The 14288-nt window shown below is 39.0% G+C and overlaps 1 protein-coding gene across 2 annotated transcripts in view; it reads right to left on the bottom strand.

Annotated features, from left to right (window-relative positions):
- The window catches only part of LOC115103170 (thymocyte selection-associated high mobility group box protein TOX-like), a 100512-nt gene that overhangs the window by 41907 nt on the left and 44317 nt on the right, over window positions 1–14288 (bottom strand). For both annotated transcript variants that reach the window (XM_029623896.2, XM_029623895.2), the window contains exon 3: window positions 3639–3746. In XM_029623896.2, the coding sequence (XP_029479756.1) occupies window positions 3639–3746 (108 nt within the window). The remainder of the gene's footprint in view (window positions 1–3638; window positions 3747–14288) is intronic.

Here is a 14288-nt window from a genome sequence, read left to right on the forward strand (position 1 = left end):
GGGCAGCTTCAATGTGGTGCTCTTATTCTTTTCCCTTTGCTTGGTAAGGTAGATTGCTGCGATAACTTGATGACCCATTACATACCTAACCATTTCCTTGGCTTTCTTGTAGAGTGTAACCATTGTTTCAGTGCCATGATGTCCTTGGGCAGCAGATTCAATACATGAGCAGCACAGACAATGGATTTGATTGGAGGGTAGGGCTCCTCCACTAGACCAAGCAGCCTTCGTGTTCGCAGCATTGTCTGTCACCAGTGCAAATCCCTTCTGTGGTCCAAGATGACTGCCTTCAGCTCATCTGCACTGTAGAGACCGGTGTGTCTGTTGTCCCTTGTGCCTGTGCTCTTGTAGAATACTGGTTGTGGGGTGGAGATTATGTAGTTAATTATTCCTTGCCCACGAACATTCGACCACCCATCAGAGATGATTGCAATACAGTCTGCTTTCTCTATGATTTGCTTGACCTTCACTTGAACTCTGTTGAACTCTGCATCCAGCAAATTAGTAGATAAAGCATGTCTGGTTGGAGGGGTGTATGCTGAGTGAAGTACATTAAAAAATCTCGTCCAATACACATTGCCTGTGAGCATCAGATGTGAACCAGTTGTATACACAGCTCGAACAAAACATTCATCAGCATTTCTCTGACTACGTTCCTGCATTGAGCCAAAAGAACTTCTGATTCCAGGAGGACCATGAGCTGTTGCTATCAATAAGGTGTCTGATTCATAATTTTCACCTCAAATAGAAGTAGAGGGATTTTTGTCAGAGGTTGCTTGTTGTGAGAGCTGAGGGAACTTTATGCACTTGGCCAGATGATTCTGCATCTTTGTTGCATTCTTCACATATGATTCACATATAACATTAGCTGCAGTGAAATGTCTCCACACATTAGATAGTGCCCGTGGCGTTTTCCTGAAAAGATTGAGAAAAAAAGATGTTAAAAAAACAACAAATACAATTCCATGTACAGATAAATAGTTAAGCAGTTAGATTAAACACATCCTGTGTAAGATACATGTTTTAAAATGAAACATGTATGGAAACAGATGAATTAACACTCCTCAGTTAGCAGGCTCAAACAAGCTAAAACTCACATGGTAGCAAAAACTAACTAGCAGAAACTGTTTTCACAAGTTATAAGTTATTTTTAAAACTTTTCTGTAGGCTACTATTTACTAGTTAACAAAAAATGATGTATGTCATATAAAATATATTCACCCCACCCAGTACTGTAATCAAATCTTACCAGAAAGCATGTAGTCCTTGGCTCAGACAGTGTAGTAGTATGGGCTCAATAGCATCTCATTAGTGTGCAAGATCTTGAGAATCAGCTGTACATGCGATAGAAGAGTACACTGCACAGGTGATGGTAGAATGCACTGTGCATGCAGAGGGATGCAATTCCATTGAATTGGGGATAGTTTAAACAAAATAAGACGTAGAATTGCCTTATGTGTTTCCCACAAAAAAGGTTCACTGTTATAAGCAAATTTTTTGATGAATTTAAGCAAAATTCTCCAAATTCCTGGGCTTAACTTCACATGGAAAATATCCGGAAACATTCCGGAAATTTACCAGAAAGTTTCTGACCCTTTGCAACCCTACATGTGATAATTAGCACCCTAAAGTAAAAAACTTTTTAAACTAACATTATCTGAAGGTCTTATTACAAAGTAGTTGTTTTTCATGCTGCCATTCATTTGTCCTTTAGAAACAAAAAGCCCATTGTCTCGTGAGCATATTTTCTAATATCAAGCCTTGTCCTGAATAAATTAGATTTTCTTCTTTCTGTCATTCTCTTCAATCGCCCATTGTCCCTTTCAGTTGAGAACAATGGTAAGTCCCTTTCTGCTCAGAACTATGCAAATGCCTGCTAGTGGGCCTATTTTGATTAACCCCATTCAAATATATTGTATTCTTATTACAAATGCACCATTCAAATGAAAATGTTCCTCCTAACATTAGCCTCTAGAATGACAATGATTAGCAACAGTTGCAGAGCCTTCACCATAGTTGAAAAAAAAGACTAACGACTTATAAGTCAACTTCAACCAACATCAAATCATGAAATGGTTTTCTATTTGAAAATATGTAACAACTGATGGGTGCAGTGCAGACCAGCCATCTTCAAAATAATTTGATCATATTGAGATATTTCTCTCCTTTCATTTCACTCATATCTAGTCAACACATCATTAATAATGCTGTAAGATGTAGTGTGTGGTAGAGGGGTGGGAGATGGGGAATTCCCTCCAACCAAGTTAAGGCCCCCACACTGCCTACACATACAGTTTTTATGATGAATAATTCTTGTTTTATTTTGCCTAAAAATGTTCCACTCAGCACTTGACCTACCCATAAACCATTGGCCCAATCTGGAAAGGTACTCTCTTATTACAGAAATATATTTTTTTTACCAGGGATCAACTGTTTCATTGTTTGAGATAAAAGTTGAGATAAATACAAAAAAACGAATGAAAATAGCTATTTTAGATAAGCCTGAGTAAAATAATCAACATGGACTAAAAAGCAACAAATAAATACAAATGAAATAGACTCAATATTTATTGTTTTAACAAAATGAGATAATTTTGCCTCAACAGCATAAAAGGCTTCCATATGAAACAGTCCCCCTCGCTTTCAATTCACATTAAAATATGATTTATTGGCATGACAATCTGCGAGCTGCAATGTTGCCAACGCAATTAATAATGAAACAACTTCTTTTTGCCTCTCTATTTTTCCTTCTATAATACTCTCACCAAATACTACCGAGCACAGACCTAAAAGATGTGAGACGAGTTCAGGTGTCACAATAAGAAGAAATCCACCTAACACCTACTGAACCAATGAAGGGGACATGCAGAATCAAACATACTGTACCTAGTGCTGGGACAGGGTTTCAAACATTTTGGATTCTACATTGAAATGTGTTTGAGTCATAACTCTATAACACCTTTGATTTTAGACTCGGATAGATGTTATGGCTTTATACTCTATTCTGTGTTGTTTTTCTGCCTCGCCTGTTTGAGAGCAGCGCTGTGCTGTTGCTTAACCCTGTCTGCTGCCGAGATGTTCAAGGTGAACAAAACTGTTGCTGCCAATAAAACGAATTACCTGATCCCAAAGGTGTGTGTGTGTGTGTGTGTGTGTGCGTGCGTGCGTGCAAACAGTATGTGTGTGATGTGAGTCTGGGTGTCAAGGAAAGAGAGATGAGAAAGTAAGGAAGGGAAAAACAGATATATGGATGGACAGACTGGGAGAAGGGGGAGTATTGGGGGAAAGAGAGTGGGTATAGAAAAAAAGCATTGTGCAAAGGTAGTGTGTGTGTGTGTGTGTGTGTGTGTGTGTGTGTGTGTGTGTGTGTGTGAACTACAGTATCTTTCATAATGAATCATTCTTAAACTTCATCATCAATATGCCAAAGTCAAGTAATAAGGGATTCTGATTTGCAGTATGATGCAGGCCTGGGTCGAAACGTTGTCATAACAAACACACTTTGGAGAGATTAGATCGAAGTGTGTAGTCTTTCTTTTTATACGAGTGAGGATTTAAACTTTCATCAACTGACAAGTGCCTGCCTTGTGTCTGAGCCCTGAAACCCACTGGTGGTGAATTCGTTGTTGTGTATTTACCCAGGGTAGCCGGGATCCATCGGAGTGAGCAGGGCCATCTCGTTTCCACAGGGGTCCAGTCTGTTTGGCGCTGAGATGCGTCTGGTGGGGGTTGGGAGGCACACGGAACTACCAGAGGGAACAGAAAGTTCAAGGGTCACGACAGAGTCATAGAAGGATGGAAGGAAGAACCCTTAGGCACAGATCTTGGATCAGCTCAGCATCCTTAAACTAGGCCATTAACCATCTGGGTGGGAATGTAAAACTAACCTTAGATTAGCTTCTAGAGAACAATGACAAACATGTTCTCTGAACAGTCAGGATGCTTTACCTAACCATCATATATACAGGTTAGCCTCATTGAGATATTTTTCAAGAAACATGAATGGTAAGACATTTACTATTGCAGAAATTAGGGATGATGGGCACGATTAATCGAATATTCAAGTATCCGAATGGACATTACTATTTGATCATTTTTACATTTTAGTCATTTAGCAATGCTCTTATCCAGAGCGACTTACACGATCACTTGCGAGAGTCTTAAATAAAAATACAATTATAGGCCTATTTTAACAATGAAAAGGCTTTTTAAATCAAATTACATTATCTAGATGACATTGCTACACACAAGGACATTTGACATTCCTAATTTAATAAAGCAAACTTTTGAATTGAGTTTTTATGACGTGCACCCCATGAAAAAGACATACAACAGGGAATGTGAATTACTGTGTGTGTTTATAATTCATGGACATTTTTGTCTGGGTTGATACATTTTTAAAAGGGAAAATCAGGTCTGAAATTTCAAAGTGGAAATTACAAACTTCAGAAGCCTTTTTAAACCTCAAATCCACTAAACATTTTACATTTGCTTTATAGGAAAGTTCTCCACCAAAAGGGTAATCAAATTAAGTTCCTACAGGGTAGCCTAGTGGTTAGAGCATTGGACTAGTAACCGAAAGGTTGCAAGTACAAAATCTGTCGTTCTGCCCCTGAACAGGCAGTTAACCCACTGTTCCTAAGCCGTCATTGAAAATAATAATTTGTTCTTAACTGACTTGCCTAGTAAAATAAAGGTTAAATTAAAAATCTGTATGTCTTCACACCCCAGAGGTAAATATATGGGCGAAGCACCTTTGGCAGCCATTACAGCTGTGATTATTTAAAAAAAGATTCTACCAACTTTGCACAACTCTTAGGGCAACATATATCCATTGTTTTTGTCAAAATTCCTCAAACTCAGTAAATTTGGTTGGGAATCATAGATGGGTAGCAATATTCAAACATTGTCTCTGATTTTCAAGCAAAGTTAAGTCAGGACTGCGACTGAACCACTCAGGAACACTCAACACCTCTTGGAAAGCCATTCTGGGGTGTTTTTAGCATTCAAGTTTGTGTAATTGTCCCGCTGAAAAATAAAACTATTATATAATTAGGTTTTCAGAAGACTGAATGAAGCGGGTTTTCCTCTAAGTTTTACCACAGTCCTAATTAAAAGATTCTAAGTAAACCAGTATCAATATTTTCAGTAAATAAAATAAAACCGTTGTCATGGATATGGGAGACGGTGTGAGTGGCATGCATTAGATTAAATGATGTCCAATCACAATTGATAGAAATTATGCAAATTGCTGATGTAGAATGGAATAGCAATGGTGGGCCATAACTGATGGATACATCCATCATTCATTTTCATGAATTATTCACATTGACTGAGATAGTTTTGTAAGATATTGTGGTGATTGACTTCAGCATATTACTCTGATTACATGACTATGAAAAACATTAGAAAGTATTTTTTTAAAGTACCAGGCATGCTGTGCACACCTCAGTAAATGTGTTTCTGACTATAGCGAAGGTGAACACAGTTTCATATATGCGTGCAAAGGGTGTGAATTGCTCTGAAACGACACTTTCACACATTTATATGAGTCAGAACAGAAACCAAAAACAATCGTTCCCCAGCCCAATATTTTAGGAACCTGACCAAATTTTTTTTTGGGGGGGGGGGATAAATGTAATTTTCCCTTGTTTAACTAATTCATGACACTTCTACTTCGTAATGACACGAAATGAAACAGAGTGAAAAAGGGTTAACTGCAATGTAAGCAATAGAATATGTGTTGCTACATATGATGCTTATTAGCTAAATTACCATTCCTTTCAGTGAGATTGACCCTTTTGCAGACAGTAAATATGGGATTGAAGAAGTTGAGCTTTAATGGAACAATTTGTCAGTGTTGTAAATAAATGATTGGTATAATGTTCTTGAATAACATTCATATTGAGTGATATAGCATAGCGCAACTTGTTATTAGACTGCACAATCCTCCCTTGAAAACGCATGGGTACAGTATCCTATTAAGAGCTATTTGTGAAACCACAGTCTCCAATTCGTTATCTCCGTCGCCCTACAGCCCCTAGACTAAGGGAAGGGAGGGAGGCTACGGCTAATTAACACAAAGCCTTTAGTTCATTAATAAAGTAAGTTAATTATCCATTTCCTACAGACAGGAACACTGTGTTTGAACTAAAACACAATAAAGGTGAAATTAAAACAACATGAAATAATATTTTAATCTGGCCACGATGGCTGCCTCAGGAACATACAATTCTTTATTAATATTTGATTGTGTTATGTCCCTTAAAGCTAGAGTCGTTAACTGGGGCGGCAGGGTAGCCTAGTTGTTAGAGCGTTGGACAAGGACCGGAAGGTTGCAAGTTCAAACCCCCAAGCTGACAAGGTACTAATCTGTCATTCTGCCCCTGAACAGGCAGTTAACCCACTGTTCCTAGGCTGTCATTGAAAATAAGAATTTGTTCTTAGCTGACTTGCCTAGTAAAATAAAGGTCAAATAAATAAAAACACTAACAGAGCATCTCCCTGCTTCTGTTTTGGTAAAAATCTGATGGAACTAGCTGCAGTACCCCATGAGGAAGGGGTCACGCCCAGACAATCAGACTCGGACAATCGGCCCTGGTGGCACAAAATAATAAAAAGGTCTGACTGCACAGAGATGCTTGGGAAAATGGTCATTATCAACATATGTGTTTCAGGGTGGGGTATCTGAGCGCCATCAGCTATGACTTGACATTGGGGAGATTTGATTAACCAATCTTGCTCAATATTCCATGCCTTCTCAAACAGCTACAAAAGTCTTCTCTTGAGTTGGGCTCGGGGATGGAACAGCTGTTGAACATCTGATCTTGTGGTTGTTTGTGGGGGAAAGGTGGGGAGCGTGTGTGTGTGTGTGTGTGTGTGTGTGAGTGAGTGAGTGAGTGAGTGAGTGAGTGAGTGAGTGAGTGAGTGAGTGAGTGAGTGAGTGAGTGAGTGAGTGAGTGAGTGAGTGAGAGAGAGAGAGAGAGAGAGAGAGAGAGAGTCCCACATCTGATGATATGGGGTAAGGATGTTAGGGACAATACAGGTTGAATCACAACTGCCAACATTATTACACATATTATCATTTAATTGTGGAAATAAATAAAGATATATATTTTTAAATAAGTGTATACATTACAATGGAGGTGAGGGCGTTGGAAATGCTTTTGTCAGTTAATCTGCTTCTGCTCTGTGGGTGGCACTGTGTGCTCTTTATAAAGAATGGGTCCCAATCTCTCAAAGGCCATAGGATATAAGTGGACTAGAGTGGTCTGCCAGTCACTCAAGTGTAATATATTATAAAAAATAAAGTGAACTGGATGGAATATGGGGAAGTTTTTTAAATCTGAATTAATTTACTAAAACTTGTTTCAAATGACAGAGTAAACCATGATTCACCAAACTATATTTTGAAAGAGGAAGCAAAGAACTTTAAGCATATGTTTTCATTTAGGTCTCCTCCATCTCCACTAACCGAAGTCAACTGTAAGGATTTTTCCCTATTAATAATGTAAAATTACCAGCTGTACAGAAAGGCTCACGTGAAGGCCAAATTACAGAGGAGGAACTTGGTGCAGTTAAAGCCTGGATGGCATACCAGTTGAGGTATAGCGCACCTTTTTTGATGTACTCAGGGGAGCTTTATAAGCATGTTTTAACCACTGCTATAAAAATGGTAGATTATCAGATACTCAACAAGGTGGTCTGAGTTCATTATTACTGAAACAGGACCCAAGTGACAAAAAATTGGAATCCCCTTAAACTTCAGTGTTGTGATGCAAAAATTCTAGCAAGGTGCATAGCGCATAGAATTAAAAAGGTATTGTTGGATATTATTAATCCTAATCAGACAGGTTTTTTACATGAATGATACATTGGAGATAATTTAAGAAAGGTACTGGAAACAATAGAACACTATGAAAAATCTGGGAAACCAGGCCTGTTATTCATAGCTGACTTTGAAAAGGCTTTTGATGAAGTACAACTGGAATTTATATATACAGTGCCTTGCGAAAGTATTCGGCCCCCTTGAACTTTGCGACCTTTTGCCACATTTCAGGCTTCAAACAAAGATATAAAACTGTATTTTTTTGTGAAGAATCAACAACAAGTGGGACACAATCATGAAGTGGAACAACATTTATTGGATATTTCAAACTTTTTTAACAAATCAAAAACTGAAAAATTGGGCGTGCAAAATTATTCAGCCCCCTTAAGTTAATACTTTGTAGCGCCACTTGTTGTTGATTCTTCACAAAAAAATACAGTTTTATATCTTTATGTTTGAAGCCTGAAATGTGGCAAAAGGTCGCAAAGTTCAAGGGGGCCGAATACTTTCGCAAGGCACTGTAAATGCCTGGAATATTTCAATTTTGGAGAATCTCTTTTACAATGAATAAAAGTTATGTATAGTAACCCTAGGTGTAAAATAGTAAATAATGGCTACTGCTCAGAAAGTATTAAACTGTCAAGAGGAGTAAAACAAGGTTGTCCACTATCGGCATATCTATTTATTATGACCATCAAAATGTTAACTTTAAAAATCAGGTCCAACAATTATATCAAGGTTCTAGAAATCCAAGTGTACTACATTAGGTATTGGATCACAAAATGTTTTAACTTTTACATTACCGTGTAGTTTACCAATAAAAGGATCTAATGGTGAAGTGGACATACTCAGTATTCATATCCCGAAAGAAATAAATTATCTCAATACAATACATTTAATAGAAAGTTGGCAAAAATAGATACGATCTTGCTACCATGGAAAGGAAAATACCTGTCTATTTGTGGGGGAAAAATCACCATGATTAGTCATATCCCAGTTCACCTATTTGCTTATGTCCTTGCCTACACCTAGCAACATGTTTTTTAAATTATATGAGCAAAACATAAAAAATAAAAAATGTGGAACGGCAAGCCAGACAAAATTAAATGGGCCTATTAATATAATGAATATGAATTCGGAGGTCATAAATGATTAAATATTAAAGCATTAGACCATTAGATTAAAGGCTTCCGTCATACAAAAGTTACACTTGAATCCGGACGGGTTCTCTAGCAGATTAGTAAAAATGTCTCACCTCATGTTAAAAAATGGCATTTTCCACTTTATTCAGACTACAACCTCTCACTTTTGGTTATTTGAAAATGAAATCAAATATAGCTATTTTTAAAACATGACATAGAAACTTGGTTGCAATTTGAGTTTAATCCACCAGAAAAGACAATAACAAATATTATAACAAATATTATGGTTAAACTCAAATATACTATTGATAAAAAAATACATATTTTTGGACAAAAGGTTTACAAAAGGTATAATGATGATATCATACATAGGACTGGTGGAGTTATGTCACACATGCAGCTGACAGAAATATATGGACATGTCTGCTCTACTCAAAATTTACAACCAACTAATTGCAGCATTACCGCAAAAAAATGGAAGAGGCAAGTGGAAAGAAAGTAAGGAACTTGACTGTCAGCTCTGCATTAAAGACCAAAATTTGTTAAAGAACACTGTGATAAATAAAAAAGTATACCAGTTTCATTTAAAACATTGACAGCCGTGCCATATAGATTGCAAAATAGTTGGGAAGAGATTTTCGATGTACCGCTTCCATGGCACATGGTTTATGAACTGATACACAAAACAAAGCTGGATTCAAAACTAAGGGTTTTCCCATTAACATTTTTATTAAAAATTCTTGCAACCAATAGAATGTTATATATGGGGATACAACCATCCCAGCTTTGCTAATAAGAGACAGAATCATTAGATAATTATTTTGGTACTGTCCACGTGTAGCTTGTTTTTGGTTGCAGGATCATGAATGTCTGAAAAATGGATGGTGTTCAGAGATGGATGGGAGGGGTTGAGTGGAGCTGAATGATGGGACTGGATTGTGTTCAGAGATAGATGGGAGGGGTTGAGTGGAGTTGAAGGATGGGCCCGGATGGTGTTCAGAGATGGATGGGAGGGGTTGAGTGGAGCTGAATGATGGGACTTTATGGTGTTCAGAGATAGATGGGAGGGGTTGAGTGGAGCTGAAGTATGGGACTGGATGGTGTTCAGAGATGGATGGGAGGGGTTGAGTGGAGCTGAATGATGGGACTGGATGGTGTTCAGAGATAGATGGGAGGGGTTGAGTGGAGCTGAAGTATGGGACTGGATGGTGTTCAGAGATAGATGGGAGGGGTTGAGTGGAACAAAAAAAGACAACTATTGTAAAATGTACTGTGTCCATAAAATGTATATAGTATGCATAAGCTGGATGTAGAAACCTAAGTGTTGTTGTCCATTAGTTAACTCCAATTAGGGGAGGGATGGTATGATTATGGGAAAATAATAAAGGAAAATAGATTTTATATACAGTATCAGTCAAACGTTTGGACACACCTACTCATTCAAGAGTGTTTCTTTATTTTTACTATTTTCTACATTGTAGAATAATAGTGAAGATATCAAAACTATGAAATAACACATATGGAATCATGTAGTAACCAAAAAAGTGTTAAATGAATCCAAATATATTTTAGAGTTGAGATTCTTCAAAGTAGCCACTCTTTGCCTTGAGTAAAGCACTTAAACAGCTGCAGCCTGAATAATTGGTCTTTAGTTTGTAGATTTCTTAGCCATTTCGATGTGGGAACTCCCGTCCCTGCGTTTTTTTACTCCTTTTAGTCCTTTTATTAACTCTGTGGAAAGGGGCGTTCTATGACCTTTGGGTATAGTGTCTGTGCTCACAGGGGTGTGGCCACTGACCGATCATAAGTTACTATGAAAAACAACTCTCATTTAGAAGACTAAGATCACATTGTTGTCTTTCCAAAAGTATTCTTATGCTTAATCATTTATTTTATACAACATTCAGATGCAAACCCCATTATTGAGAATTATATACAAACAAAGAAACAGTAATGTGTGTCTCCTGTTCTCCATGAGGTCACCAAATGAAACAAACTCGACATGACTGTTCCTTAAGTGTCCACGGACCACTCCAACTGCTTGTAATACAGAAATACTGTTCAATTATTCAACCTTTTGATGTGAAGTGTCTCTCTGTGTTCCACAGTCACCTTCTAATCTCGATACTACAGAGGCCAGAAGCAGAGTATTTTACAACCGCCATAAATCGGCCCCCTCCACCTCTGCGGGAGAGAGAGGGCGCTGTAGAGCAGAACCACTGTATCCTGATCCTTCAGATCTTCACAGGAGAGTTATGACAAAACTTTCAAAGTTCTTGAAATTTTCCAGATTGACTGACCTTCATGTCTTAAAGTAATGATGGACTGTCATTTCTTTTTGCTCATTTGAGTCGTTCTTGCCAAAATATGGACTTGGTCTTTTACCAAATAGGGCTATCTTCTGTATACCAATCCTACCTTGTCACAACCTTTAACAAGGTACACCTGTTATTTGAAATGCATTCCAGGTGACTACCGCATGAAGCTGGTTGAGAGAATACCAAGAGTGTGCAAAGCTGTCATCAAGGCAAAGGGTGGCTACTTTGAAGAACCTCAAATGTTAAATATATTTTGATTTGTTTTAACACTTTTTTGGTTACTGCATGATTACAAATGTTTTATTTCATAGTATTGATATCTTCACTATTATTCTACAATGTAGAAAATAGTTTTAAAAATATATAGGTGATTGGAAATGATGCAGACAATGACATTGATGGAAGCCACAATCTATCTGCAATATTAAAGCTAATTAACCCGCTAAAAAATGTTTTCATTCAAAATTACAAAAAATGTAATAAAATAAAAAGCTGATGGATGGACCTGGAGAAATGTCACCATCTCAGATTAATAGACAGAGCAATGGATGTAAGGACTGGCCATCCATGATATCAACATGATAGCTTTAACCATATTATGAGGCAATACAGTGTTTGTTTACATTTACATAGTTTACAAACATTGGAGTAAAGAAGCTTATATTTTGGGTTCTGATGGAGTACGACAGTTGAACTAATCTCAAGAGGCATTTATAAATTATATTCTTCAAGAATCAATGGGTACATAACATTAATTTAGAAGTCCAAAAATGAATGTAGCAACTGCTGATTGCCCCTTTAAGTTATATTCTTCAAGAATCTGTGGATATACTATATCATATAACTAATTTATAAGTCCAAAAATTGATGTAGCAACTAAGGATTCTAGCTTTAAGGACTTAGCACTAACCCCCCTCACACACACACACGTGCACACACACGTGCACACGCATGCTCATGCACAAATGCACAAACACACGCACACACAAACACAGTTAGTCTACACCTGTTGTCTACAAAGCATGTGACAAATAACATTTTATTTTATTTGACACACACACACACACACACTTCCAATCCCTTTGCTAACCATTAACTTGTGCACTGGGCCATATCTAAGTGGTATTTACAGTTATCACACGGCCCACTGTTACACTCTCCCTGCTCAAAATGTGATTCACCTGAGGCCAACCCCAACAATAACAGAGACACAGCACCAGTATCCTGAAATAATCTACCATCCTCCTAGGGCAGACACACTACATCACATACAAAAGTATGTGGACACCTGCTCGTCAAACATCTCATTCCAAAATCATGGGCATTAATATGGAGTTGGTCCCCCTTTGTTGCTATAACAGCCTTCACTCTTTTGGGAAGGCTTTCCACTAGATGTTGAAACATTCTTGCTCATCCACAAGAGCATTAGTGAGGTTGGGCACTGATGTTGGGCGATTAGGCCTGGCTCGCAGTTGGCATTCCAATTCATCCCAAAGATGTTAGATGGGGTTGTGGTCAGGGCTCTGTGCAGGCCAGTCAAGTTCTTCCACACCGATCTTGATAAACCATTTCTGTATGGACCTCGCTTTGTGCACGAGGGCATTGTCATGCTGAAACAGGAAAGGGCCTTCCCCAAACTGTTGCCACAAAGTTTGTCTAGAATGCCATTGTATACTGTAGAGTAAAGTTTTCCCTTCACTAGAACTAAGGGGCCCGCACCATGAGAAACAGCTCCAGACCATTATTCCTCCTCCTCCAAACTATACAGTTGGCACTATGCATTGGGGCAGGTAGCTTTCACCTGGCATCAACAAAACCCAGAGTCGTCCATCGGAATGCCAGATGGTGAAGCGTGCTTCATCACTCCAGAGAACGCATTTCCACTCCTCCAGAGTCCAATGGCGGCGAGCTTTACACCACTCCAGCCGCTTGGAATTGCGCATGGTGATCTTAGGCTTGTGTGCGGCTGCTCGCCCATGGAAACCCATTTCATGAAGCTCCCGAAGAACAGTTATTGTGCTGACGTTGCTTCCAGAGGCAGTTTGGAACTCAGTAGTGAGTGTTGCAACCGAGGACAGGCAAGTTTTAAGCACTACACCCTTCAGGACTTGACGGTCCTGTTCTGTGAGCTTGTGTGGCCCACCACCAGGACGGTCCCGTTCTGTGAGCTTGTGTGGCCCACCACCAGGACGGTCCCGTTCTGTGAGCTTGTGTGGCCCACCACCAGGACGGTCCCGTTCTGTGAGCTTGTGTGGCCTACCACCAGGACGGTCCCGTTCTGTGAGCTTGTGTGGCCTACCACCAGGACGGTCCCGTTCTGTGAGCTTGTGTGGCCTACCACCAGGACGGTCCCGTTCTGTGAGCTTGTGTGGCCCACCACCAGGACGGTCCCGTTCTGTGAGCTTGTGTGGCCTACCACCAGGACGGTCCCGTTCTGTGAGCTTGTGTGGCCCACCACCAGGACGGTCCCGTTCTGTGAGCTTGTGTGGCCTACCACCAGGACGGTCCCGTTCTGTGAGCTTGTGTGGCCCACCACCAGGACGGTCCCGTTCTGTGAGCTTGTGTGGCCCACCACCAGGACGGTCCCGTTCTGTGAGCTTGTGTGGCCCACCACCAGTGGTGGAAAAAGTACTCAACTGTCATCATTGAGTAAAAGTAAAGATACCTTAATAGAAAATGACTCAAATAAAAGTAAAGTCACCCAGTAAAATTCTACTGGAGTAAAATTCTAAAAAGTATTTTGTTTCAAATATACATAAGTATCAAACGTAAAACTATAAATAATTTCAAATTCCTTATATTAAGCAAACTGGATGAGATCATTTACAAACAAACGTGTGTTTAGTGAGTCCGCCAGATCAGAGGCAGTAGGGATGACCAGGGACTTTCGGTTGATAAGTGTGTGAATTTGACCATTTTCCTGTCCTGCTAAGCATTCAAAATGTAACAAGTACTTTTGGGTGTCAAGGAAAATGTACAGAGTAAAATGTAAAATATTTT

This window comes from Oncorhynchus nerka, linkage group LG20 (genome assembly GCF_034236695.1).
Source record: "Oncorhynchus nerka isolate Pitt River linkage group LG20, Oner_Uvic_2.0, whole genome shotgun sequence".
Lineage (NCBI taxonomy): Eukaryota > Metazoa > Chordata > Actinopteri > Salmoniformes > Salmonidae > Oncorhynchus > Oncorhynchus nerka.